The sequence below is a fragment of the Phyllopteryx taeniolatus genome, chromosome 2, assembly GCF_024500385.1.
Source record: "Phyllopteryx taeniolatus isolate TA_2022b chromosome 2, UOR_Ptae_1.2, whole genome shotgun sequence".
NCBI lineage: Eukaryota > Metazoa > Chordata > Actinopteri > Syngnathiformes > Syngnathidae > Phyllopteryx > Phyllopteryx taeniolatus.
Window position 1 is genome coordinate 2,287,886 of NC_084503.1, and position 25,694 is coordinate 2,313,579.

General features: G+C 42.9%; 3 protein-coding genes across 4 annotated transcripts; 1 reads left to right on the forward strand and 2 right to left on the reverse strand.

The window, feature by feature from the left end:
• Positions 1-347: 347 nt before the first annotated feature.
• On the forward strand, positions 348-4,884 carry hdc (histidine decarboxylase). The gene is made up of 12 exons (XM_061752121.1): positions 348-573; positions 632-804; positions 883-996; positions 1,200-1,322; positions 1,402-1,539; positions 1,602-1,745; positions 1,933-1,999; positions 2,081-2,243; positions 2,350-2,440; positions 2,512-2,610; positions 2,842-2,943; positions 3,232-4,884. Exons 1-12 carry the CDS (start codon positions 459-461, stop codon positions 3,985-3,987), a joined length of 2,085 nt encoding a protein of 694 aa, XP_061608105.1. The 5' UTR covers positions 348-458; the 3' UTR covers positions 3,988-4,884.
• A 344-nt stretch (positions 4,885-5,228) lies between these two features.
• On the reverse strand, positions 5,229-14,173 carry LOC133467334 (long-chain fatty acid transport protein 2-like). The gene is made up of 10 exons (XM_061752092.1): positions 13,644-14,173; positions 12,332-12,541; positions 12,098-12,256; positions 10,371-10,495; positions 10,097-10,291; positions 9,904-9,994; positions 9,637-9,835; positions 6,742-6,839; positions 6,266-6,396; positions 5,229-5,535 (listed from the first exon to the last, which is right to left on the reverse strand). The coding sequence occupies exons 1-10, from the start codon at positions 14,116-14,118 to the stop codon at positions 5,362-5,364; spliced, it is 1,857 nt and encodes a 618-aa protein (XP_061608076.1). The 5' UTR covers positions 14,119-14,173; the 3' UTR covers positions 5,229-5,361.
• Positions 12,404-25,694, reverse strand: LOC133467342 (long-chain fatty acid transport protein 2-like). Of its 2 annotated transcripts, XM_061752113.1 has the most exons (11): positions 25,091-25,694; positions 23,334-23,543; positions 23,096-23,254; positions 20,992-21,116; positions 18,761-18,955; positions 18,539-18,629; positions 18,258-18,456; positions 17,990-18,087; positions 17,100-17,230; positions 15,928-16,150; positions 12,404-12,541 (listed from the first exon to the last, which is right to left on the reverse strand). In XM_061752113.1, exons 1-10 carry the CDS (start codon positions 25,563-25,565, stop codon positions 15,974-15,976), a joined length of 1,860 nt encoding a protein of 619 aa, XP_061608097.1. In that variant the 5' UTR covers positions 25,566-25,694; the 3' UTR covers positions 12,404-12,541; positions 15,928-15,973. The 2 variants fall into 2 exon arrangements, with proteins under 2 accessions (XP_061608097.1, XP_061608090.1); XM_061752106.1 differs by lacking the exon at positions 12,404-12,541 and having other exon boundaries at positions 14,573-16,150.

A 25,694-nucleotide genomic window follows, 5' to 3' on the forward strand; every position in this document is an offset into this window, starting at 1 on the left:
TACTCAACAAGCGCTATTTGTTTGCCGTAAGAGTCAACATCCCACACATATTTCCTTTCCCCTGTCGTTCAATTTGTAATTGGAGCCAATGAAATGGGGGTGGGGGGGGGGGGTTAATGTAATTTCTGAGATAAGCTCTCTTTTTCTGGTATAACACTGTTGCTTGATACCAAACCACCGGGAGTGCAGCGGTTTGGTGAAACATCTAGTTTTATTGCTTTAATTATCTCTCCATTAGATCACATGTACAACACTGTAGATGGAGCTTGTTAAGATTAGTGTGAGGTCTACAGGTGCTCTATTTAGTCCCCCCCCCCCTCCCAATCTTCAATTACGTCTTCTTTTAAAGTACAGTTTTGACCTATCGCGGCGTTGGGTTGATATCCCGAAAGAACATTTGTTCTGTGCGAAATGCGTCACCAGTTCAGGGCGTGCTCCTCCCAATGGTGCCCATATAGATGCGAGGTGATCTCCGCTTCCCAATACAGCCGGCATCTCTGCAGCATCATTACAGACCATTCGAGAGCGGTCCCAACGAGACAAATATGCAGGCTGAGGAATACAACCGCCGAGGTAATAACAGGACACACTTTGTTAATAGATAAAACCGCTAAATCTTTTCCGTGGCCAGGTAAGGAGATGGTGGACTACATCGCAAAGTATTTGGGCTCCATCCGAGAGAGAAGGGTTATTCCAGATGTAAAGCCAGGTTACATGAGGGACCTTCTCCCAGACGCCGCACCCACTGAGCCAGAGGACTGGGAGAGAATCTTTGACGACATCGAGAAGGTCATCATGCCGGGAGTGAGTTCCGACGCTGTCGTCACGTCATCCGATCCCACCTTGGAATGCACGCGGGATTGTTTTCGACACTTTGTGCAGGTGGTTCACTGGCAGAGTCCTCGCATGCACGCCTACTATCCCAGTCTGACGTCATGGCCCTCAATGCTGGGGGACATGCTGGCTGATGCCATCAACTGTGTTGGCTTCACATGGGTAAGAAAAAAAGCGAGAACGGGAAGAAAAGCCTCCTCATTCTTGGGTCATTCCAGAATTTGAGGACAATTTAGGCACCGGACGGAAAATGTTTGATGTTTTCAAGAACAACAGACAAAAAATGTCCTCCAGTTCTGGAATGACTAATAGATCATATCATCTGTGGTGTTTTGTTGTTGTTGTTGTTGTTGTTGTTTGCACAGGCCTCTAGTCCTGCATGCACAGAGTTGGAAATGAATGTGATGGACTGGCTCTGCAAAGCCTTAGGGCTTCCTCAGTTCTTTCTCCATTACCACATAGAGAGTCGAGGAGGAGGTATAATCCAGGTAGACTACACCAAGCGGTAGGGACATCTTTTCGCATCACGAATCACTGAGTGACCGCATGTTGTGACTCTCCAACTAGAGCACCGTCAGTGAAAGCACATTAGTGGCTCTGCTGGCGGCCAGGAAAGACAAAATTGTGCAGCTGCGGGCCGAGCTGGAGCGCGACATGGACGACTCTGTCCTGAATTCGACACTAGTGGCTTATGCTTCCGATCAGGTGAGTTCTTGGTCAGTAACACCAACGTCTTCATTTAAAATGGTGCGTTACCGTGTTGACAGGCGCACTCCTCAGTGGAGAAGGCAGGTCAGATCTCTCTGGTGAAGATCCGATTCCTTCCCACGGATGAGCATCTGTCTCTGAGAGGAGAGATGTTGAAACAGGCGATACAAGAGGACAGGAGGAGAGGACTGGTCCCTTTTCTGGTACTGAAGGATGGCTTTGGTAGTACGGCAGTTTGCTCCCAACGAATGCACACTTGGAGTTGCTGTAGATTATATAGATCATAATGTGTCTTCCTGATATTGACACCCAAAGGGATCGCTGGAAATATTTGCTGCTGTATTGTGTTTCCTTTTTGGATCTAATGGATGTATTCTGTATTGTATCCAGCTATGCGCCACTTTGGGAACCACAGGGGTGTGTGCCTTTGACACGCTCTCAGAATTAGGACCAGTGTGTACGTCTTCATATTTGCCCCCATAATGATGTGGCCGGAGTCAAATACGCTAATATCCATAATATTTGCAACATTTCGCAGGTGCGGACGAGGGACTATGGCTCCACGTGGACGCCGCTTATGCCGGGTCAGCCTACTTCTGTCCGGAACTGCGCTGGTCCCTTGCCGGCATTGAATTTGCACACTCGTTTGTCTTCAACCCATCCAAATGGATGATGGTCCATTTTGATTGCACAGCTTTTTGGTAAATATGTCTCACGTGTACTCCATTCATTCATTTCTCTCTTCTTCTTCTTCTTTTTTTTTAACAACTTACAATGAACTGTAAATTGCGCTTGTTTGGGTTTAAGGGTCAAGGACAAACTCAAACTCCAACAGACGTTCAGTGTCGACCCTGTTTATCTCAGACACGAAAACTCACAAGCAGCCACAGACTTCATGGTGGGACCCCTTCACGATCAATTCTATTCGGGTCTCTGGGTCTTTCACTGTGTCTCTTTCGATCTGTGCAGCACTGGCAGATTCCACTCAGTCGTCGTTTCCGCTCTCTCAAGCTCTGGTTCGTCATGCGCTCGTTTGGACTGAAAAACCTCCAGGGACACATCAGACACGTATGTTGGAGTCAGTCTTTTTCATGATTTGGACGTAAAATAAGGAAAGCATGATAGACCACTTCTCAGTGAACTTTGACTGAAAAGTGTTCTTGCATTCCAATCTCATGTAGGAATGTATGTAATGGACAGGTGTCCCAATACCTTTGTCCAGACACTTGTCCCAACATTAGATTGCATGTCCACTGGTTTTGAATGGCAATCGCTCATTTGAATGCTTTTATCTTTCAGGGTATCGAGATGGCAACGCTCCTGGAGTCTCTGATAAGAAGTGACCCAAACTTTGAGGTTCCTGCAAAGAGATACCTCGGCCTGGTTGTTTTCAGTCTCAAGGTAGGTAGTTCCGATTTGGGATTAAAAGCAGAGAAACTTGAAACATTATTCGTTCACTTGAGTTGTTTCTGTGAAGCAACGTGTTCTAAAGATGCTAATCATTGTTGAGATGTACAAACTTCCTAGGCACACCTTGTTCAAAGGAGGTAGGTTAATGTGTCCTTTTTTTTTTTTTTATCACCTACAGGTGAAGGACAGCGTGATTACGATCAGAAACCTTGAGCCGATGGAGAAAATTCATTTTGTTAAACTCTTTGCGGCCCGGCTCTCTTGTCTTTTGTCTTCTAGAAAGGTAATGCTTTAACCCAGGAGCTGCTGAGGAGGCTGACACGCTCCGGCGCCATGTACCTCATTCCTGCAGACATTCACACCAAACGCATCATTCGATTCACGGTGACCTCACAGCACACCACGGCAGATGACATCCGCCGAGACTGGAGCGTTATCTCCAAAATAGCTTCCAATCTCCTCGCTGAGACACGGGCTCTCGATGGTTCTAAGACGTTAGGAGGCAAGGTGAAAGGCGATGAAGAGAACAGCGGCGTCAGGCCCCAAGAGACTGAGGAGACAGCCCCGAGGATGGACATGGCCCAAGTGGAGCTTTGGATAGACAAGGCTTGGAATCAGTCCAGGAGACCCATGCGCTCTCTGAGCTGCAACAGTGACCCTCTGCCATACAGTTACCTCGGTCCAAGAACCGGCTACGCCTTTGAAACAAAGCTGAGCCCTCAAGACGAAGCCGCCCTGCCGACGTTGGCAACAACAGGGGGCGGCCCCGCAGGAAAGATGGCAGAGATGCCTTCAAATATTGTGGGGAAGCAAATCGTGAAAAAGCTGACCAAGTTTAACAGTGTTCCGAGTTTCTGCAATCAGTGGGCACAGGGTGGCCGCCGCCAGCTGTGCTGCTCTCTAAAAGTCTCGCAGGCTTCAAAACATTTGACCTCCACGTGTAGAAGAATAAACTGTATGCCTTCTTCACCCATTACCAACACAGCTGCCTCTCCTACTCCAATGGAAACTACCCCTGCACCCAAGCTCCTATAAATGGGGCTCCTTAGTGCGTTAGAGCAGCAATTCTCAAAGTGTGGTGCGGGTACCACTAGTGCTACGTTAAATAATCACTCAAATAAATGTTCAAACTGTTCCTATTGTTGCAGTGGCTTCAACTTAAAAAAAAAAAAAAAAAAAAAGAAAAAAAATCCAGTACAGTACATTGGATTCGTACAATTCAGCTGCATTTGCATTTTGAGTTGAACACCTATATTTAGTTTGATTTCAAACACACCGCAGAGCAGGTTGTTGTTAACAACCCTGCCAAATTTGAATATATATACAAAAATTGACAAGTACTGTATATAAAATGAGGAGAGTTGTGAAACATCAAGCCGTTCTTTTCAGATCTCAAACACTGAGGGCGTGTCCGCTCAACTGTCAATCAAATAGCACTTCTACGACCTGGAAAAATGAATGCTACTTCAGCTAGCATCTTTCTTCTGCTTAAACATACAGTAACTACATGTGTGAGCTGCGAATATATATCTGTTTAAAGCCTCTGGTGGCTGGAATATGATACCACCGGGTCGTCGTGGGGCTATTCCACAACACGACAACAAGGCGCTCTAAAGTGGCCACACTAGCACGGAGCCCCTGTCCACACGCTGGCTATCAAGTCAGACTTTTGTTTTCTCCCGCTCCAAGTTATTCCACCTTTCACTGCAGGACATGCGCGCACTCATGACAAACAACGAGGCGCTCTCCAGCGGCCATGCCAGCGGACTATCCGAAAGGAAGCTGCATTGCAGTGTGTAGGCATAGCTACCTTTTAAACCGCACGTCGTAACTGCGCCGGATAAACGTTGACGTGAACGAAAGTGCCGAAGTTCTTATATAATGGGGGAGGGGGAAATCTTTCCGGACTCCAAAGTGTGTCACCCAGCACGTTTTGAGCCACGCCCACAAAAATCAGGAAGACTGAAATGGTTTAAAACAGTTTAACGCAATATCGCTTTTTATCGTCTTTTCCCGTTTTCAGCAATTATCTTCAAACATGTACAATGCATTTAGAAACAAATCTCTGAATTTGCTTTACAGGGTCTTTAAGTACCATTGTTTCCCCTATATTTAAGCATTTAAGTATATTTTTAGGAGGTTCTTGGTGTAAAAAGTTAGAAGACCACTGAGTTAAGGATGATCACACATCATTTTTTTTTGGGGGGGGGAATAAAGTTTTATCAAAAACAAAGCATTCTTATTTTTTTAAATGTTCATCAAGAAAAATACAAAACCATGAAATATTGCTTTTATATGCTTTGAAATGAATTGGAATAAGTGCTCTGCTGTATGTGAAGGCTTCACAATCACTTTGTGGCTCATTCTATGGATTTCTCAGCTATTTGAGTCGTGAAGACAAAAAGTGATTCACAGTTTGATTCTTCCCTCTGCTATGGAGTTGAACATCTGCTGAGTCATGGGGACGTAGCCCTGATTGTCCTCCAGGAAAAGCAAACGATCCTCGATGACGCTTGGGTTGAAGCCCTCCTCAGCCAGCTTCACTTTCAACTGCTTGAACGTGCCGGTCACCTCCAGTGCATTCTGCGGGAAAATACATGACAATAAATCACTATACACTGGTCGCAAACCATTTTCGAATAAGTCTTAACATGATTTAATTACAAACCCCCAATTCCAATGAAGTTGAGACTTGGTGTAAAATGTAAATAAAAACACAATACAATGCTTTGCAAATCCTTTTCGACCTATAGTCGGTTGACAAAGACAAGATGTTGAATGTTCAAACTGATTTATTTGTTGTTGTTGTTGCAAATATTAAAAGCTACAAGAGGGACAACGAAAGACTGGGAAAGTTGAGGAATGCTTACAAAATTAAATACAAATAAATAAATAAACTGGTTGGAGTAGTCCACAGGTGAACAGGCTAATTGGAAACAGTATATCGAAAGATAAAATAACATTTCTCAATGTACAATTGCGAGGAATTTAGGGATTTCCTCATCTATGGTGCATAAAATCATCAAAAGAAATCTCTGAAAGAAAATCATAAAGTTTATCGGTTGTGAACTTTACATATCCTGCCTGTGTGGTGTATTGAATTGAATCAAAGTTGAAAAGAATTTGCAAATCATTGTATTCTATTTGTATTTGTTTGACACAACATCCCAACTTGATTGGATTGGGGGTTTGTACCATCTTCGCAGAATGTGTACTACCTAAATTCGTTAAAGAGGGAAACTATTTTGTATCGCAAGTGAGAATAAAAACAGAATTTTTACTCTATATCAATGATATTGTCAATAGGGGTTACCTGAATGCGAATAAAGCGTGGTCTTGCATAGCTAGGAAGGTAGCTTTTGACATGTTGATACACAGCTTTCCCGTCAAAGTCCATGTTTTCTTTCAAGGTCAGCGCTGCCATTCCAATTCTTCCCTCGTGTCCTAATAGAGTAAAAAAAATACAAAAAAATATAAGCTCGTGTTCATACCAAAGTAACACATCTGTACATGTGATGAATAAGTATATTATGTGTAGCAAATGTGTTTCAAATGGACTTTTAGGTTATCTTTGTCCAGTCATGTTTCCCAGGACTACGTGATTCATGGCTTTATTCATCAATGATTGATAAAAGGTTGAATCAAGGTTGAAGAGACACAAAAAACACAACACAAAAAAAAGGACTTGATCACAGCACGCTTTTAGTAGGAAAATTAGCAAAACCATCAGACGCGTTTTCGGTCGTGGCCCGATTCTATCTATAGGATGATGAAATATAGCAATATTACCTGGCACCTTCACACCGTAGACATTCACCTCTTCAATGCAGTCCACCATGAGCAAATGATCGGCTATCTCTGTGGTTGCTACATTTTCTCCTTTCCATCTGTGATTAATTATAAAATAGGCACTGAACAACACTGTGGGGAGTAAGAAACTAATTTTGATTTTGCTCCCAGGTTTGCCCTACAAGAGGGAAGTGTAAGAAGCCCACTTCGGGAATGTAATAATAAAACAACAAAGCGAAGATATGGTGCCTCGGGGATACGAGTGACTCGACTTACAAGTTTTTAGCCGTCATTCGGATGATTCTTTGCGTTGACTGGAGAGCACAAATTTGATATACGAGCAACTCAACTCACAATAAGCAGCGGTTTTGACAGATGGCGAACAATTCTTCAAAAAAAGAGGCTTATTATCACTCCCAGTTGAAGTTTAATGTACAACCCCAGTTCCAATGAAGTTGGGACGTTGTGTTAAACATAAATAAAAACAGAATGCAATGATTTGCAAATCATGTTCAACCTATATTTAAGATAAGATAAGATATCTAATGTTCAAACTGATCAACTTCCTTTTTTTTTTTTTTTTTTTTTTTTTTTTAGCAAATATTCATTAACTTAGAATTTGACGGTTGCAACATGTTCCAAAAAAGCTGGGACAGGTGGCAAAAAAGACTGTGAAAGTTGAGGAATGTTCATCAAACACCTGTTTGGAACATCCCACAGGTGAACAGGCTCATTGGGAACAGGTGGGTGCCATGATTGGGTAGAAAAGGAGCTTCCCTGAATTGCTCAGTCATTCCCAAGCAAAGACGGGGCGAGGTTCACCTCTTTGTGAACAAGTGTGTGAGAAAATAGTCCAACAGTTTAAGGACAATGTTCCTCAACTTACAATTGCAAGGAATTTAGGGATTTCATCATCTACGGTCCATTATATTATCAAAAGGTTCAGAGAATCTGGAGAAATCACTGCATGTAAGCGGCAAGGCCGAAAACCAACATTGAATGCGGGTGACCTTCCATCCCTCAGGGGGCACTGCATCAAAAACCGACATCATGTGTAAAGGATATCACCGCATGGGCTCAGGTACACTTCAGAAAACCAATGTCAGTAAATACAGTTCGGCGCTACATCCGTAAGTGCAACTTGAAACTCTACTATGCAAAACAAAAACCATTTATCAACAACACCCAGAAACGCCGCCGGCTTCTCTGGGCCCGAGTTCATCTAAGATGGGCTGACGCAAAGTGGAAAAGTGATCTGTGGTCCACATTTCAAATTGTTTTTGGAAATTGTGGCCGTCGTGTCCTCCGGGCCAAAGAGGAAAAGAACCATCCGGACTGTTATGGACGCAGCTTCAACAATTAGTGTCCTCATTGGAACACCAATTCCAATGAAGTTGGGACGTTGTGTTAAACATAAATAATAACAGAATACAATGAGTTGCAAATCATGTTCAACCTATATTTAATTGAATACACTACAAAGACAAGATATTTCATGTTCAAACTGATAAACTTCATTGTTTTTAGCAAATAATCATTAACTTAGAATTTTATGGCTTCAACACTTTCCAAAAAAGCTGCGACAGGGTCATGTTTACCACTGTGTTACATCACCTTTTCTTTGAACAACATTCAATAAACGTTTGGCAACTGAGGACACTAATTGTTGAAGCTTTGTAGGTGGAATTCTTTCCCATTCTTGTTTGATGTTCAGCTTCAGCCGTTCAACTGTCCGGGGTCTCCGTTGTCGTATTTTACGCTTGATAATGCGCCACACATTTTCAATGGGAGACAGGTCTGGACCGCAGGCAGGCCAGTCTAGTACCCGCACTTTTTTACTACGAAGCCACGCTGTTGTAACACGTGCAGAATGTGGTTCGGCATTGTCTTGCTGAAATAAGCAGGGGCGTCCATGAAAAAGACATTGCTTGGATGGCAGCATATGTTTCTCCAAAACCTGTGTGTACCTTTCAGCATTAATGGTGCCCTCACAGATGTGTAAGTTACCCATGCCATTGGCACTAACACAGCCTCATACCATCACAGATGCTGGCTTTTGAACTTTGCGTCCATAACAGTCCGGATGGTTCTTTTCCTCTTTGGCCCTGAGGACACGACGGCCACAATTTCCCAAAACAATTTGAAATGCGGACTCGTCCGACCACAGAACACTTTTCCACTTTGCATCTGAGATGAGCTCGGGTCCAGAGCCAAACCAAAGATTTGCCTTACGAATGCCCCTATTGCCCCTTAATACTAATACATAATGGAGAACGCCATTGATGGGCTAATGATTAGCATCGATAGTCGCTGTGTTATAACCTTTTAAAATTTATATTTGAACTAAAACGGTTGGGTAACACATGTAGACAGACAATATCCCAATACTCACAGGCATATATTCTTTACCCTCTTAAAAAATGACTGCCAAGGCAGGCACAACAGAAGGAGCAGCACAATGAATTGAATTGAAGCATTAATTGATGTTATGTTATTACTCTAGGAGGCTGGAATGGATTAAAGGCATTTCCAGTCATTTCAATGAGGAAAGATGATTTGCGATAAGTGTTTCGGGCTTTGGGGTGAAATTTTAGGATGAATCTAAATTGCGTGATACCTTTCAAGGTGAAATCCTTTTGATTTCTTTTGAACTTTTGAATGTCAAACTGTTCAATGCTGTAGTACTCACAGTGCGCTAACAAAGAGCTGAATGACAGAATTCACAACAGGTTAACGTGTATTCAAAGGTTTCAAGAAAGTCAAATGAAGTTCCCCTGAAATGGTCATAGTGCATTTTGGGTTCATTCTGAAATTTCACCTGAAAACCAAATCCCGTACACCCCCCTGCCTTTTTGGAGTAGTGTAGAAAATAACCAGTTTGTTTAATTCACACACCTGAAAGTGTCTCCAATGCGGTCTTGAAAGAAGACAAAACCCTCGTGGTCTTTCCTTAGAAGATCACCGCTGTTAAAATAGACATCTCCCTTCACAAACACATCCCTCAGCTTCTTCTTCTCAGTCTGCTGCTTGTTGTTGGCGTAGCCCGAGAAAGGGGTCCTCGCACTGATCTTGGACACCAACAGACCAGTCTCTCCTTCAGTTGAAAGTGAGATGTTACGAGGGTTGTGGGAAGGACTTGTTCTATTTTTGTACATGGATCACCTATGGGCACTTCAATGCAAAATCCTCTGCAGTCTCTGACTGGCTCCTCTTTCTCTGTGTCGTACCTTATCAGGGCATAGGGGCATCCCATCTGGAAAAAAAAAAGCAAAAAAAAACTAAGCGCGTATTTATGAGCATCTTTCAGGCACAGCAATTGATGTCGGCCTCAAGAACACAGTGTATTCAATCTTACTTTGTGGAGGAAATGTTCTTTTCCAATAGCACCAATTTTCCCGACGTAGTTGACAAAGCCCACATTTCCTTCTGTGGCTCCGTAGCACTCGCAGATGCAAACGTTCCCAAACCGTCGGAGGAAATCGACCCAGGTATCGGCTCGTATCCCGTTTCCTATAGCTATTCTGACTTTATGATCTTTGTCATTGTCTCTCTTGAGGGGAGAGGAAGAGATAGCACTGTTGAAAAGACAAGTAATATTCTCAACAATAACAACTATGTAGGAGTTTTACCTGTGATGTATTGCAGAGGTATCGCATTATCTCTCCTATGTACTGAATAACCGTAATATTGTACTTCCTGCAGTCATTCCAGAAGTTCGATGCGGAGAATTTACGTTTCAATACAACAGTGATACCTGGCGATGAAGATGTGCATGATAAAGTAACATCCTGGCAAGTCAAGTACGGTTGCAAACTACAGGCATGCAAACACCAAAGGTGACCAAAAAAAAGAAACATTTTAGGGAGGGTCCGGGGCGGATCCCCCAAGGCACCGCAGGGAATTTTCTTTTTATTTTTAACATAAATTAAGCAATATGGAAGACTCTAAAAAGTACAATAAGGCAAAAAAAAAAAAAAAATAATAATAATAATAATCTTCATGCAGAAAAACTTTTTTACATTGCTCAAGTACATGTTGATGTACAAATTTAAGATTGAAATTAAATTTGCCTCATTTCTGTGCTTTTTTTTGTTATGGCCTCCAACTTGAGCCAGGCCCATCTCCACCTGCACCTGGTGCCTGCTTCAAGCTGTGCAACATGAATAGCATCCTCCTCGTTAAGCACTCTCATTCTGGAAAATAATTGACTACTAATCCCAAATGCATCCCCCAGCAAAATATTAAGTACAATATTTTTCTGTTTTCATCATCCATTTCTGAAATTGAAGTTAGACAGACAGTGCCAGACAAATACTGTAATACATGAAAGCTGTTGTTTTTGTTCGTCTAAATGTAAACAAGAGTAGCGCGCCGTTGCCTTCATGGTAACGACGACCTTCCCAATATGGCCGCCACGAACGCACGACGATCAGCGTGGCAGGCTTATCTAGTTTGAATACCGATGTCCGGGAAGCCGAATGGAAGTAATTGTGTGAGGTCATGTGACTTTCTTGTGTCGTTTGATTGGTGAACTACACTAAAACGTCACTGGCGCTTAAACTGGACTCAAACAGCGCCCTATGCGTAAATCGAAGTCGTACTCTTGCGCACGAAATAGTTCATAAATAAGCCATAATTGATCAATAAAAGTAGCGAGCGACATTTAGATCGTTGTAACGTAAAAGTAAAAGCACCGTGACTTATTAACAGCAGTTTGTTTTCCTGGTCTCGTCAACTCCTGTGACTTCGAGCGCACAGGCGAAACCTCTGGCCTCATATGAGTCCGCCGCGGAGGAATATTTACAATTACATCTGTGTGTTGATGGTAGATGTGTGGAATGGATCTAGCTGCCAGCGTTCAAGGAGCACGAACCGGCCTATGACGTCAGTGACGGCGACGGCGACCCCCAAGAAAAACTCATCGGATCGATATGATTTACGTAAATGGCCTAATTGGAGTTCAAAAGGACGAATTTCGCCGAAAGGCAACTGATTTGCATGTATGAAACTAAGAAAATTTAGGACTTTGAAATACAAACAGTGAAGACCAGAGGCAAACTGCTTGTTGTTTGAGGTCACAAACCTGTTGGTTTGTCCTATAATAAACCTAGTGTCACCGTCGGTTTTGTCACAACAAAACGCATTTGCAGAGCTGTGGAAGAAGTAAAAATGAGAACATCAAAACGATTGTCAAATTCGGGAACCGGGGGTTTAGATTTAGAGAGGTTCGTGGACAGATCATTTCAAATTCCATTGCTTCTTGTGAAAAACAACAACAACAACAACAAATGTTTCAAAGAACACATGAGCTTACTTGAACGGACTGGGATTGAACATTTAAGGTTTTACCGGTTACCTTTTTCTATGGCGCCACACAATCCCATGAGAAAGCCAGAACTGTGGTAAAGGGGCAGGCAGATGTAGATGACATCGTCTGAGCGTACGCCGGCAACCGACTGAAGAAAACTTGCCATCCATATCCTCTCGTGGTTAATAACTGCTGCCTTGGGAAGCCCTACATAATGACATTGCAAATGACGTGACAGTCGCGCAGGTTACACGAGACGCTCGGACAGAACAAGCAGATTGCCTGTGGTTCCCGAGGTGTAAATGTAGAGCGCGGGGCTCTTCGGGCTAACGTCGGCCCTCAGCTCGGGTGACGGAGGTCGGTCGGAGGCCTGGCGAATCTTGTCCGAGAGACACTCGATGCCCTCGGACGCGTCGCCCTCGCCGAGGATGAACACACGGACGCCCTGCCGCTTCAGGTCGGGCAACACCTCCTCGACGGCCCCTCGTAGCTCTGGGACAATACGAGGTGAGACTTTAGACGACGTAACAATGCAACGATGCAAGTAGCGTGAAATGTACGGAAACGTGACCTTTGAACCTTGGCACTTGGATTGAACTTGACAGTTGAGTTATCAATACAGTAGCTATCCATTTGTTTTGTTTTATTCTTATACTTAAGTGGGTCATTCCGGAAGTACTGCTCTCCCCAGAAAAAAAAAAAAACTTTAAATAATGCACAAAATACAGAAACGTGCAAAAATTGAAATCGTAGCTCTTGTGCACCCCCAAAAATTGCTTTTTACTCTACACTATAGTTTAAAAAAAAAAAAGATTATTATTATTATTGTTATTATTGTAGCTAAGTTTGTTTCTGTTACAGTTACTCTTCAGCAAAAACATTAGAATTTTTTTTGAAAGTCCTACTCCCGTAATTAGAGTAAAACTCAAGTGAAATTAGTATTCAAATAAAAATGATTCAATTATATTTATTGAGCATTATTTTTTGGGGGGGGGAACCATATCGAACAGGGCAGTGCCAAACACAGAAAATGAATGACAAATAAAACAGTGTATCTCATTAAAAAGTAAGTTGAACTTACTCGTAAATCAGAAAACACATTAATATCAGTTTTTTCTTGTGTATTATATAGCAGATAAATGTTGTTTTATTATATAGCTAACAAAAATGCAATCTGCCCTAAACTAACATGAGTATTGAATTGCAACCCTGTTACTGTAATCAGAGTATTAAATTGGTATTCGAATAAATGTATTTATTTAATTGTGATGTATTATTATGATTATCATTATTTTTTTAAAGGAACATTTTCAAATACAGTAGCCTACACGTTTTTAGGCGTTTTAAGTACCGAGTTTGGGCACCAATAATGTTTTAAAACTGACCATTTCTTGTCAGATTTGCTTTCAATAATAATAATAATAAATACATAAAAAAATCGTATAAATCGATTTTTTTTCGTATAAATCGATTTTTTTTGGGGAGGGGGGGTTGTTTCGTTTTAAAACGTAGATTCCAAATAAACGCTACTCTACGATGTTGCATTCTGGAACTTGTAGTGTTGGCCGCGTTGTGCTGTTGTCGTCGCTTTTACCGGCCGCCGCGAGCAGAACCTTGGCGTCGCAACACGAGAAGCAGTGCAGCAAAGATTTGGAGCGGACGTTGCAGTTGAGCAGAGCGGCGGTGCATCCGAGCTTGGCGAGGCCGAGCCAGAGCCACACGAACATCGGCTCGTTGCCCACGAACACGGCCGCCGTGTCTCCCGGCTCCAGCGCGCTCGACAGCGCCGCGGCCACGCGGTTGCTCTCCCGGTCGGCTTGCGCGTACGTGTAGCTGCTCTCCTCGAACGCCAGAAACGTCTTGTGCGGCCGTTCGGCCGCGCTCTGCAGGAAGCGGTCGAGAATGCTGCGAAAGGGTTTCTCGGTGGAGGATCGGAAGAGCCGTCTGGCGATTCCAACGGCGGTGATCGCATATCGCAGATCGTGCAGCAAGTAGCGATTTCGCCAGTACAGTAAAAAGGGAACGACGGCCAAGCCCGACAAAGCGGTGTATAAAATATAAGAGAGCATGCTGATCGAACGGAGAGTGTGTACTGGAGCGGCGCACGGATGAACATACAAACACGACAACCTAGACTTTGCGCCCATTGAACTTTGACCCCCCCGGCCCTCCCCCTTTTTTTTTTTTTTTCTTCCTTCTTCTACTCAACCTAAAATGCACCGGCACCTTTACAAGTCAACTTAAGTTAACTTAACCTCTATACTTTTGAACGCAGATTTTCCAATTGTGAAATTTCACTGCCTTTCTGTGACTCCTCCGGTCTCCCAATTCTCTGTCGCAACGGGCGGTTGATCAATTATTGTCTCATGATGTCAACTTTTCAAATGCTAATTCTAATGGAACCAGGAAAGGGATTTCCCCATTGATTGGATCAAACAATGCGCGTGTGTGTGTTTGTCTCCACCTAGTGCATTGACTCCCACCACACAACATTTCCAAAGGTACTCACTGACCCAGGCCAAGAAAAACACATGCCAGGTATTTATTGGTTACATGCTTCCATATCCATATATGTATATATCTATATATCTATATATATAGATATATATATGTAACAACAATATACATTTGGAAAACAATGTTTTAATATATCAATATACTGCATACACACACGAGGACAACATTGTTGCAAGCGCTCTGTTAAAGACGGAAAACCCCGACAATGGTCACTGAATAAACTTTTGTGAGATTCATTTCTTTAGCACAGGAACACTAATGATTTTTTTTTTTTCCAAGCGTGTAGATCATTTTCTTTACACTTACGATGCCATTAATCTGTCCCAAACTCACAAAAAAAAACAAAAAAAAAACATTAAGTGTGAAGAATTAAAAAAAAAAAAAAATCACTATTATATTATAATATATAAAACAATTTAATGACATTATTAAATAGAATTAAAAATATAGTTTTGGCCACACTTTTCCAATGCACAATATGGTGAGCGAGACTTGGCCACCTGGGGGCAGTATAATGCAGACATACGAATATGCTGTACATCGAGACAGTCTCAGTTTCTCAGTATGGCAGCAATATTAGTTGTTCTTCACAGAGGATAAAGAATATATGCTTGTATTTATATTGTCTGTCTAAATCTGTTGCTGCTCCGTTTGTGTAGTTTAAAGCGTGAGAACACCGCCAGATAGATGCTCATCGTTAGCCTGTGACTATGGCATTTCTTATTACAGTATGTGTTTGCATTAGCATTATGCTAAAGGCTAAGCTATGTGGTTGTTTTAAATACACAGTGTGTAATTGTCTTTGTTTTATGTTTAGTTTGAAATGAAACATCAAAAAGAAAGAAAGAGAAAAAATATTGACTAATTATACCTGCAAAACTTGCTTGTTGCGAAGCGAGTTCAGTCGCTGCCACCACACAGCGCTCGTATCTCAAGTTTGCGCTCGCGAATCAAAGCAAAACAAATAAAAAATAATCATCTGAACGATGGCTTGTATCTCGAAAAACTCGTACGTCGGGTCACTTGTATCTCAAAGCACCGCTGCACGCCGATGACACATGCACACGTGCATCTTATAATCTATCCGGTTACACTTTACTGATGCGTGTTCTGACGGATGCCGTCCGTTTCAACACAATGTGGAGATTGATCAAAAACAAATCTGTAAACATAATTACTGGGCATCACTTTTCAAGTAAACTATTGACTTTTCATGAGAACTTGCTGGTATTTGTTATATGCAATGTACAATTTATTTCCATTCACCGCTCGTAATGAGCATGACTCTCACACGGTTTCACATACATTCATTTGTTAAAAGGCATTTAAGGATCCCTGAGCTGGATGTTCAATATAAGTACCTCTGCAGTCACACTGCAAAGCCAGCACAGTGACGGGAGAACTGGTTTAGAGCTTCATGGTTCCTGCTATGATGGCGCTGTGGACCTGAGCTGTCAGAGGCACATAACTCTTGTGCTCGTCATCGAGGATGTACAGGGGGTCCTCGATTCGTCCTGGATCAAAATTCTCCTCCACTAACTTCATTTTCATTTGCTTGAACGTCCCCGTCAACTCCACCGTATCCTACAATGAGTTTAACCACCCCCCCCCCCCCAAAAAAAAAAACAGACGTTCTGTCACATGATAACAAAACTCACATTGAGCAATACTATGGAAAGCAGTTTGAGCTTGTATTCCATATTTTCTCTTTGTCCTCACGAGTAAAACAATTCAGCGCACTAGTAGAACGACTATGGCACACTCGTTCCATTTTTGGCCAACCACAGTACGCGATTACACCTTTCTAGTAAACTACTGTGCTGCACTTGGAACACTACAAGTAGTAGTTATTGTATCGCGCACGCTAATCAGAGAGAAAAAAAACATTTTTTTTTTCCCATTTTAATACATTTATGATAGAAGCAAACCTAACCTGATATCGAGCTTAAGGCCCATATACTAGTATACTAGTGAGCCCAAACTATGTTGACATCTGTGTGATACTAGTACTAGCAATAGAATTTCATGGCACTAGTAGTACTAGTAGCACACGAGTGGACATTCCGGCTTCCCTAGTAACATGTAATTGTTCTACTAGTATGCCAAAGTTGTTTCACTAGTGTGCTGAAATGTCATCCGTTGGTGGAAGGCGATAGTGGAAAAAGCTTTACTAGTAAAGACACAGTCTTACATGTATTCAATAGCCTTAATATCCATCCAAAGGTCGTACTAGTAGGCCAAAAGTGGCACTAGTAGTGGAAAAATCCTCAAAATATGTGAAACATACAGAGGGATGAAATTACTTTTCCAAGAGGCCACTGTCACAAAAAAAAAAAAAAAAAAAAACTCAACATAAAACTAAGACATGCTCTTTGTTTTTTGAAGCAGTCAATCAAGGTTGGAAAAAAGAAAAAAAAAAAAAAAGTGACTCATCAAATTTTGGCAAGCAGCAGTTTCTACGATGTGCTCTGATGAGAATGAGCTGCGTACAAATGCAAACCAGAGACCTTCCACAAGACAAAATTCAACTTACCTTTATCCTTATGAAGCGTGGCCTAGCATACGCAGGCAGGTAGCTAACCACATGATTATATATTTTACTTCCATCGAACCGGGCCTCTTCTTTCACAGTGACGGTGGCCATTCCTATGCGTCCCTCATGTCCTGAACAAAACATACAAAGGCCACTCATTAAAAGGCACTAAAAAACCTTTAAGTATACAATAGACTAATTCAACATGTAAATAATTGGCGCCAGGATACTTTTGAGTGGTGGAAAATTGATCGAGCACCGCTGACCTGATCTGAAACCATGACGCCACTAAGTATTCCCCCCAAAAGCTTATTTTTATTTATTTTTTTTAGGTTTCCTTCCAAAAAAAAAAATCCAAATTAATCTAGCGGAATCTGTGCGTGAGGAGGACAAATCGAGTGAATGTCGAAAATATATGGCAAGTCGTAGTAGTAGCCACTCATGCCAGAGTAGCATCTTGCACCACTTGCACACTGACTGAGGAGTATCTGCAACATTTGCACAATCTACATTGTCCCAGATTATCGCGCTACTAGTCACTTTAAACCGTATACACTCCTTGAAGTCTCGGCGCCCTTTGCACAATGGTCATTGGAGTCATTCGAACTGCTCGAAGTGCTAGAGGACTCTGCATCTTTTTGCACAATTCTCCCCCCAAAAAATAAGAATTGTACCGGCATTACCAGATAACTAGCAAACCCTTTACTGCTTTTTTTTTGTCAATGTCTTTATGTCTCCAAAGTGTTCTGTGTCTGTTGTCGTACTCGAGCGGCTCCAACTACCGGAGACAAATTCCTCGTGTGTGTGTGTTTTTTTTTTTTTTTTTTTGTAGCATACTTGGCAAAATAAAGATGATTCTGGTTCTGATGGTGAAACGTCCTATTCAGTACCTGGTACTTGGACCCCGTAAACATTGGCTTCTTTGAGACAATCAGTCAGTGTGAGGATGTCAGAAACCTCAGTTGTAGCCACATTTTCACCTTTCCACCTGTGAACTCACAAAGGTTAGGAACAAAAGGTGACCAGCGCGAAAAGTCCGGTGAACATTTGTTATTGGAGAACTCCGGTTTGATTGCTGTCTCAGGTGAGTCTTTTCCTTTACACTTTTCTTGGTGAAGTGGAAGGTTTAAATAGAAGAAGAAAAAAAAACAGCTGTACCTGAATGTGTCACCTACACGATCCTGAAAGTAAATGAAGTTGTCCTTGTCAATCCTCATAAGGTCTCCGCTGTTGAAGTACAGATCTCCCTTTTTCAAAACGTCACGGAGTCTTTTGCGCTCAGTTTGCTCTTCATTCTGGGCGTAGCCGACGAAAGGAGCTATGTTGGTAATCTTGGAAACCAACAGTCCTGTCTCGCCTTCAATAAAAACATTATGGTATACAATGGTGTTAAATACTGATTGCTCTCAGGTCAAATTTTCATTACGAGTTTTGCTCACCTTTCGGCACCTCAACGCAGAGACCGTTAGCATCTCGAACCACCTCATCACACTCTGTATCATACTTGACGAGACTGTATGGAAACAGTTTCTAGAAAAAACAAGACAATAAATGCATCTCGAACTTTTAACAAGTACCACCCACAAAAATACTTAGCAGGCCCAAGTGGGTTAGGTTAGGGTTAGGCCTCACTAACCCTCACAAGGTAGTTATTTCCTTACCCTGTGTACAAAGTTGGCTCTTCCAAGGGCTCCAATCTTCCCTGCATAGTTGATAAATCCTACATTTCCCTCGGTGGAAGCATAAAACTCTTTGATCTGAATGTTCCCAAAGCGGTTCAGAAACTCCCGCGATATCTCCGCTCGGATTCCGTTTCCAATGGCGAGTCTGACTTTGTGGTCCTTGTCGTTTTCTCTCTGTATGTCAAAGCGAGGACAGTAATTCAGTCGGTTTCAACAGCAATTTAGATGCAGCCGCCATTGAAAAATGTTGTTTCTATTTGATTTGCAAATAGTTTCTTTGCTTCTTTGCGTATCTAGAAAGGCACTATAGGAAAGCAATTTTCATTATTATAATTAGTAGTAGTTGTTGCAGTGTTGGTTAGGGGCGTCGCACCCATGGGGGATGTGGGTGTGGCGAGTCCCCGCAATTTTGTTTGACACCTACACTTTTTTTTAAATAGCTGTGTCATAAGCTAATTTCATTATCAGCAGTTTAATTAAAGATTAAATACAAATGTATTGAACTGAATCATTAAGTACTTAGGCAGTGTTTCTTTCATGTACCACTAGAGGGAGCCCGTACCAAACTTTACAAATCGCTGGGTTAGCCGAAGCCCTAAACATTTGAAGAACACCATTTGAAAGTAACCCTTGCAGGCTCTTGACCTCTGACCTTAGCCAGGATTTTCAAATTTGAAAATCAAAGTAGGCGTCTTGCTTATATGCGCAGGGCAAAAACTGGAGATCACTGGTTGAGGATTACAACGTTGCGCGTGCCGGCGAGTCAGGACCAAATACAGTACGGCGTGGTAGCGGCACTCGGAGCTCGGATGACAATACAGTCGTGCGCCTTTCTTGGCGAGCGAACACACGCTTGGATATTCGCCTATGTGACAGGACCCAGTACAGGCCAGCAACTTCACTGAACCGACTAAAAGTACACCCAAAATATTGCAGCTTGTGACCGCTCACATTCCGTGAGAGACATGTTACTCGATATGGTCTTCGTGGGTAAAGGCCAGCGTCTATTCCGAGCGGTGACCAGATACAACCGATACAGGGTCATGTGCTGAATTGAAGCTCCAGCGCATGTGACGCAACTCGATACTCTGAATGGCCGTGCATGAGAAGCGGAGAAGTGCGATTAAATACAGTCAATTCATTTTAAAATGATGACATTATCGCGAAGAAGGGGATGCTATTGTACAGGTAAGCCGTACGGAATCACACTGTTCAAACCCCTGCCGGATTCTGACGCAGAAGGCCGGAACCCGATAGTCGAGATTTAACGATTTCTATTTTGGTAAGCCAGCTGTGATGAGCTACGGCAGTGGGAATGTGCAGATTTGGAAACTTCTTTCCAACAGGATCTGCAAAAAATACAATAAAAATGAACATGCGATACAGTACTTCAAGCAGAGCGGAGGCATGGTGCCCACAAAGCTCTGCCAATGAAATGTCAGCTTCTTTCTCCCACCAAGTGGGAATTATACGAGGTGAGGGGTTGTGTTTTGATCAAATCTTCTAGTTAATAAGCTCTGGGAATACATTTAAAAATGGAATCCGCTGGCATAATGTATATTGCCATATAGAGGGTTATATAGTGTGTAACAAAAACGATATACGTAGCTTGAACTCAGGCAACTTTGGTGCCAGCTGGCATTTTGCTGTGAAGGAAAACCTTCAAACGAGTAGAGAAGCTTAAACAGCGGTGCCTTGACTTAACAGTCGAATTCATTCTGTGACCGCACTCGTAACTCAAAAAGCTCGCATCTCAAATCATCTTAGTGTCATACGTTCCAGCCCTCGCACTCCTTCCGGTGTGTGCACCTTGGCCACCAGGGGCAGTATAATACAGACAGAAGTTTCACAACTGACGCAGTAAGCGGCAATAAAAGTTATACACCGCTCGTTTTTCGCCTAGGATGAAAATGTATGTCGTGTGAGTAATGCGATATGTTTGCCTACAGGCGTTGCTTCACTTTTCGCGTTCAAATCTCCATTGCTCAAAGGGTCGTAACACCGCGAACACGAGGTTGATTCTCAATCTAAGAATTTGGGTCCCAGGCAGAAATAAGAAAAAACAAAAAAAGTTTAAAAAAACAACAACAAAAAAAGAGCCTGTGTTAGATAAAAATTCAAAGGAAAAATATTGCATTTGTTACAATCGTTAAAAAAAAAAAAATCATCACATTCACTTATGCAGAAAAAGTGTCAAATCCTAACCTTACCTTGGGTGTGCTGCAGAGGTAGCGCATCACTTCTCCGATGTACTGCACGACTGTAACGTTGTGCTTCCTGCAGTCATCCCAGAACTGGGAAGCGGAAAACTTCCTCTTCAAAATAATTGTGGACCCTCAAAAGACAAGACCACAAACATCACGTCATCACACCCAACTTTGACTGCTATATTGGGCCGTATTATATCATATTATAGGCTTCCTATTTATAGCAGGTACTGTAGTTTAGAATTACAGTGGTAGTTTGAAGTACGAGGGCCCCAACTTACAAATTTTTCGAGTTACGAGTCATCGCCTGACCGGTTTTTGCTATGCGTTGCAAGCCAAAATTTGACTTATGAGTGGACTTCTGATATGCCCAAAAAAAAATGCACTTTCCAATGCACTTTCAGCTGTTTGTTGAATGGGACAAACAGTCGAGCACACAAATACAAAATGAATACACTCACAAGGAGCGTGGAGAAAACGCTAAGGCTGAATTAACTGCATGGCAAAAGCCAACCCGATTGACGACAACTGCTAACAGCACCCAGTCGGCCCCGCCTTCTTAAATGTATCCGCGAGGCCCCGCCTTCTTAAAAGTACCCACACACAAATACACAAGACTGATGGTGTGTGACTTCCATCTTAATTACAATTTGTACAACCAGTTTATTTCTTTACATTTCCCTTTATTCTGTTTCTATATTTACATTTTTACAATATGGTTCCATTTGTCTTTGCTAAAAATGTGTAACAAACTGAGTTACATGTCGTAATGCATTCATCGATGTGCTTATTGCGCATCATTAACGAGATGGGTGGGTGAGTATTCAATTGATTCTTAAATAGTGGTTAATTTTTGCAAGTCAATATTGTCTCCTACTCCTTCGGAAGCATTCGATTGATCCTCCGATGATTATTTTGGGAGATCATTGCGTCAAAAAACGGTGGTTGTTTGTTTACAGCTCTGAAATTGAGAGGCCGCTTGCTCGTAACGCGTTGTGACCGACAAAGTTACGAGCGCGACGCCTATTTCTAATGAGTGCCTCTAAGACATGTATTTGAATGTATTTTGCCGTTAATAATTGCTCGTAACATTTCGCCACATCCGTGGAATGAGCCATATGACAGTTGAGTGTTCATTTGTGTTAAAACATCGCTTTTCTTATCAATCGGGGTCGTAGGAGCTGGTTAATTCCGTTTACACATTTTATTTTTATAGTATGAAATCAAATCAACCAGCGTCTACAGATTGTAGTTACCCCATAAATGTTAGACTGCACATGCGCCTGTGCGATAACAACGTGATCTTTAGCCTATTAAGAAAAAAAATAATAATCCAGTGTTGACTGACTCAGCTCCGTTCAGATTCTTTCTTTTCTGTGACAAAAGACTCCTTTATTTGGATTATAGTTGCGGAAAATGTTCCACGATCTGGAGGAAGTATCAGGTGGAAAGGCAGGAAGTACAGCATTTCCCTTTTTCTGACAAGGACAAATTCTGGATCTGTCGATCTGCTAATGAATCCGGCATTGGATTCGGCACTTCTGATAAACGGTTTTGGGCATCGTGGGTTTCCGGGTGAAATTTCAGCATGCGCCTAAAACGTACTCTAATCTTTACGGGTGAACTTGAAAATGATTTGCTTTTCCGAATCTAGTTTTGTCAGTCACAGACCAAACGTACTGGATTGGCACAATAATTGTGACTGCAGTGTGACAAGTATAGTACGGTCTTTGTTGTCGATTATTTGGCGTCATGGGGTGGGACGCCAGGGAACACACAGCTGCTCGTCTCTTCTGCGGTCAAACGTGGGTTGAGCGGTCTCAAGGAATGCGGTACGCAGGAATTTTCAAACTAAGGTTGAATTCACACACAAAAAAAGTCCTTCTGATTTGATGGTATATAAGTGACGGCGGTGTAAAAGGGATGACATATGGAGTGGAATAGTCCCCGCATGTTCAGTACGGTTTAGTTTAGTTTAGTCATTCCAAAAAGCTTTATTCAGTGAAAAAGAATCGGACTCGGGCACTCGATCGGGACTGAACACGAAGACGTTCGATGTAAATCAAGCCCGATTGAGAAGTGCGGGCTTTTGTTTTGGCGCACTCACCTGTCTCAATGGCGCCGATAAAGCCTATGAAGAATCCCGCTGTGTGGTACAGAGGCAAGTTGAGGTAAATGACGTCGCTGGAAACGACACCATTTGCAGATAAAACAGCCAGCGCTATTAGGAGGCGGCTCTGGTTGACCACCGCCGCTTTGGGCAGGCCTGCAACACAACGCAAACACGATTGACCTCAATGGTTTGCATACGGGGGGTGCAGAAAATATGGAGTTGTTTTTAGTACCCGTGGTCCCAGATGTATAAATATAAACCGCAGGGCTTTTGTATGTGATGTGTGCTCTGAGCGAGGACGGAATGGCGGCGTCGGACGCTCGATCCACTTTGTCAGAGAAGCTCTCGATGCCCGGCGTGTCGCAGCTCTGGACCATCAGGAGCACGAGGACTTCCTGCTCTTTAAGAGACGGCAGAACGTCCTCCACCGCTTGCTTCAGCTCTGCGGGACACATAGGCTATCACAGATAACGATCAGCGACAAACAAACAAACAACAAACGTTGTGACTGACGGCGTGCAGCAGCGAATGTCAAAGCGTTGCAGCGTACCGTTTCCTCTAGTGGTACCCAAAAGAATCACAGAATTAGATGTTCAAAAGGGTTCAAACGTTTGATTTTTTTTTTTTTATCCATTAAGGTACATTTTCAAGTACAGTTCAGTTGTATTTCACTTTTAAGTACAACTAATCATTTTCAAATATTTATTTAGGTTCCAAAAAAAAACAAAAATTCAGGCAGGACGGTGGGCGACTGCTTAGCACATCTGCCTCACGGTGGGTTAATTGAAAACTCTGAATTGCCCGTAGGTGAGAATGCGACAGTCAGTCCTTCGGACTGTGAGGCAGATGTGCCACCCGTTACTTACTTTCACTAACTCTTGTGGCTTATGCCAAATACCACAGCATGGTGACGAGGGGTTAGTATGTTCGCCTCGAAGTTCTTAGGTTCGTGGTATCAATCTTTGCATGTTCTCTCTCCGCTTGCATGGGTTTTTGAGAAAAGTATGACCGTGATACTCACATTAAAACTACTTTAAAGGCATATTCAATAACGCTACAAGAGTCATGATTGTTTTTTTCATTTTCCAGTCATATGCGGGACTCTGGATTCCGCAAGTTCACGTGACTGCAGACTCACCCTGGCAGAACTCCATGTTATGAAACCTTCACACAGAGAACGTCGTTGATAACCCTAAAAAAAAGACATTGGGGCAAAACAAAACTTCACAATGTTTAACTTGCATCCCCATGATAATAATAAACAACTCAGCAATATCACACGAGCGGGAGTAACGGAGTACCGTATTGAAAATGAGAGCTGGGGTATTTCGTGCGACGGGCTTGATGTACTGCATAAACGTCTGAGCCTGCTTCTGGTTCCACGACGTTCATTGTCGGTTATTCGCACTACCGCCGCAAATAACGTTTTGCAATAGATTGAACCGACTTGTTTAGTTTTTTTTTCTCCATATATTGATGATGATTCAGTGATTGGTTTGGTCCATAAAATGTCAGAAAATGGGCCAAAAATATTGAACAATCAGATGATTCAACGCAGAAGATAATCAGCCCGCTTTGACGGACGACTACGGAGCTCAAAGAATATTTACTCTCAGCCAGTTTGGACAATTTCGAGCTAAACAATGGCTTTATAAATGATGAAACGATGGTCAAAGTGAAATCATTTGACGAATCAATTTTTCGAATAATTGATGGCTTGATGCCCCTCGAGTGTGAACGTATTTTTCGTAGTGAAAGCAACCGTGCCGTTTTGCAACAGAGACTCCTTACGCTGAACTTTTCCCGAGATTACAGTGTAAATAGTTGAGTGTTATTTCAAGCCCATGAAGTATTATTGTGAAACCGAATCCGATTTCATGGAACAAATCTTGTTGCAAATTTAGGCTACGGAGGAGGAGGAGGAGGAGGAGGCCTTGCTGGCCGGCCACAAAAAGCAAGTGGGAGCGTGCAGGATCCCTTGCGGCGTACCTGCAGCCGCAATGAGCGCCTTGGCGCCGCTGCAGCCGAAGCAGTGCAGCAGGGACTTGTTGCGGATGTTGGAGTTGAGCAGAGCCACCGGGGAGCCCAGCTTAGCCAAGGCCAGCCAGGTCAACATGAAGGCGGGTTCGTTGGGCACGAACAGGGCCACGGGGTCCCCGGGTGCGTATCGCGGGTGCGCGAGGAGCGCGTTGGCCACCCGGTTGCTCTTCTGATCCGTCGACGCGAACGTGTAGACGTCATCGTCGAACACCACGAAAGGGTTGTTCGGACGCGCCGCGGCCTGCTCCAAAAAGCGGTCCACGGCGAAGAAGGCGGCTCTCCTCCTCGCGAACTTGAGGAGAAGCCACGCGAGGTCTCGGACGTACAAGATATCCGCGCGGAGATACGGGAAAAGGCGGTTCAGCGTCACGGCGACCAGGGGCACAGCCGCGACGAGAGCCGAGCACAAATAGATCGTCCACATGCTTGGTGGAGCACAGCTAAGAGCGCAAATCGGCTAAAGGCGACCCAAAAAAAGAAAAGAAAAAAAAGTGCCTCGCCCCATAGCGGGTGGGAATGTGTGGTCAATAAGGATTTGGAGCGGAGGGGAGGG

Bases quoted from the DNA above. Each gene is read 5' to 3' on its own strand.
- hdc (XM_061752121.1), top strand. From the start codon at position 459: ATGCGAGGTGATCTCCGCTTCCCAATACAGCCGGCATCTCTGCAGCAT. The intron at 1,323-1,401 runs GTAGACTACACC...CTCTCCAACTAG, and splicing joins GAGGAGGAGGTATAATCCAG to AGCACCGTCAGTGAAAGCAC. The intron at 1,540-1,601 runs GTGAGTTCTTGG...CCGTGTTGACAG, and splicing joins TGGCTTATGCTTCCGATCAG to GCGCACTCCTCAGTGGAGAA.
- LOC133467334 (XM_061752092.1), bottom strand. From the start codon at position 14,118: ATGCTCTCTTATATTTTATACACCGCTTTGTCGGGCTTGGCCGTCGTT. The intron at 12,542-13,643 runs GTAAAAGCGACG...GTATTGTCCCAG, and splicing joins GGTTCTGCTCGCGGCGGCCG to AGCTACGAGGGGCCGTCGAG. The intron at 9,995-10,096 runs GTAAGATTGAAT...TTTTTTTTCCAG, and splicing joins AAGAACATTTCCTCCACAAA to ATGGGATGCCCCTATGCCCT.
- LOC133467342 (XM_061752113.1), bottom strand. From the start codon at position 25,565: ATGTGGACGATCTATTTGTGCTCGGCTCTCGTCGCGGCTGTGCCCCTG. The intron at 18,630-18,760 runs GTAAGGAAATAA...TGTTTTTTCTAG, and splicing joins GAGCCAACTTTGTACACAGG to AAACTGTTTCCATACAGTCT. The intron at 18,457-18,538 runs GTGAGCAAAACT...TTTTTATTGAAG, and splicing joins CTGCGTTGAGGTGCCGAAAG to GCGAGACAGGACTGTTGGTT.